The sequence below is a fragment of the Pteropus medius genome, unplaced genomic scaffold (genome assembly GCF_902729225.1).
Source record: "Pteropus medius unplaced genomic scaffold, Ma_sr-lr_union100, whole genome shotgun sequence".
Lineage (NCBI taxonomy): Eukaryota > Metazoa > Chordata > Mammalia > Chiroptera > Pteropodidae > Pteropus > Pteropus medius.
Window position 1 is genome coordinate 3087261 of NW_024344378.1, and position 1662 is coordinate 3088922.

The 1662-nt window shown below is 63.8% G+C and overlaps 1 protein-coding gene across 4 annotated transcripts in view; it reads left to right on the forward strand.

Moving 5' to 3' along the window:
• The window catches only part of PFKFB3 (6-phosphofructo-2-kinase/fructose-2,6-biphosphatase 3), a 57895-nt gene extending 56239 nt beyond the window's left edge, over positions 1-1656 (forward strand). For all 4 annotated transcript variants that reach the window (XM_039871022.1, XM_039871021.1, XM_039871020.1 and 1 more), the window contains one exon: positions 1417-1656. In XM_039871022.1, coding sequence (XP_039726956.1) covers positions 1417-1464 — 48 coding nt within the window. In that variant the 3' untranslated portion in view covers positions 1465-1656. The remainder of the gene's footprint in view (positions 1-1416) is intronic.
• Positions 1657-1662: the final 6 nt, after the last annotated feature.

Below are 1662 nucleotides of genomic sequence, written 5' to 3' on the forward strand. Positions count from 1 at the left end.
CTTAGGGGCTGTGGCCTGAGGGTGCCAGTGATCATGGTTTCCCAGTCAGACGTGGTGCCCTGCAGACCCCCACCCCCCACCCCCTGTTCCCGAAGTGTCCTTGATTTTCCAATTTCAAATGCGCGCCGAAAAGAAAATACTGCTAAAGATGTGTTGTTTTTCTTTTCCAACATGTTTCTTCCTTTTCCCCCACTATGCTTGAAAGACGAACTGTCTGTCACATTTTCTCAAAGTTTTCTCCTTACTAACCTTGGAAAGGTAAATGGCTCGGAGCATGCCACCCTCTGTCCACTCCGCATCTCAGAGTCACGGCGCCTCCGCCCTGCGTGGCGCGGGGCGCCCCGTTCTGTGTGGGGACCGGCCATTGTGGAGTATGTGACCCGTACCCGCTGTGCCAGGCGACCTGCGGTTTCCCAGAGCCGCGCCATTGTCTCGGTCCCCTCTCTGGCTTCCTGCTTCCGCTCCGTGTGTGCTGACCGGGGGCCCCGCGAGTGAATGATCCGGCGTAGCCCGTGTCTGTGGTCCTGTGTTGCGTCACATCCGTCTGTGGGTGCTCGGAGCCTTGGTCTTGGCGTATCTGAGGGTGGGTGGCAGCCAGCCGCTGCCGATGGACTCAGCAGCACCTCGCCCTCCGACCCCACTGGTTGGCTGGGTGTCTGTGACCGCGAGGCTGCAGGGCTCCCCAGCGGACACCGTGCTCACAGGGGCACCTGATGTCCTTATGGTTGGAGGGTTGGCTGGCCCCACCTCCTGGGTCCCGCGGAAAGCAGGCTCAGGGCCGGCGGGAGTTCTCTGCTCTAGAGGCTTCTGCAGCGGGGGGCCTGGGTTCTGCGAGGCGGGGTGGGCTGGGGTGAGCCCTGCAGATCTCTCTGCCCACCCCTTTAAGAGAGCCTTGGTGGGACACTCAGAACAGGAGAGAACATTTTTTAAAGCTGTTTCCCTTTCTGGCGGGGCGAATTGAGGAGGTTAAGTAAAGGGACAGCTGCTGTGAGGTGGCAGCCATCATCTGTTCCCAGTTGATTGAAAAACATTTGTTTAAGGGGGTATTGATACTGGCCAGCATCTCGGGGGTGAGGCTTCTGCCTGGATTGCTTTTAGTGGCACTTCCCGGGGCTGGGGCGGCCGTGCGCCGAGGGTCCCTTGGGTGCCCGCCGCAGCGCTGCCTGCTCTGCCCCCTGCCCTCCCCGCCTGCTGCAGGCAGGAGTCAGGCTCTCTGCTGCGAGGCCCTGCGCCAGCGTGACCCCGGGTTCACCCTCCGTGGTCCCGGGTGACCGCACCTGTTTGGGGGGCGGAGCTGTCCCCGCGTGCTCTGTGGGGGCGGCGGAGGGGTCGCATGGCTTTAGACCCCCTGCATGGGAAGCCTGGTCCGCAGCGAGAATAACTCCCCTCCCCCGCCCTCTTCTCTCCCGCACCCAGGACGTGAAGGGCCCCCCGAGCAGCGCGGACCCCTCGCGGACGCAGTGAGGCGGACCCCGCATCCCGCCGTTTCCCGCCCGCAGCTTAGGCAGCGCCTCCACCCGCCCGAGGCCGGCGACCCCCAGGACTTCCCCCCAACGGGGTCGGACGGCGTGGAAGAGGGGCCTCGGGTCAAAGAGAACCCCTGCCCCCCAGACCGTCGGCCGGGAGACCCCAGGACGCCTCTCCCGTGCGCATGTGCAAATG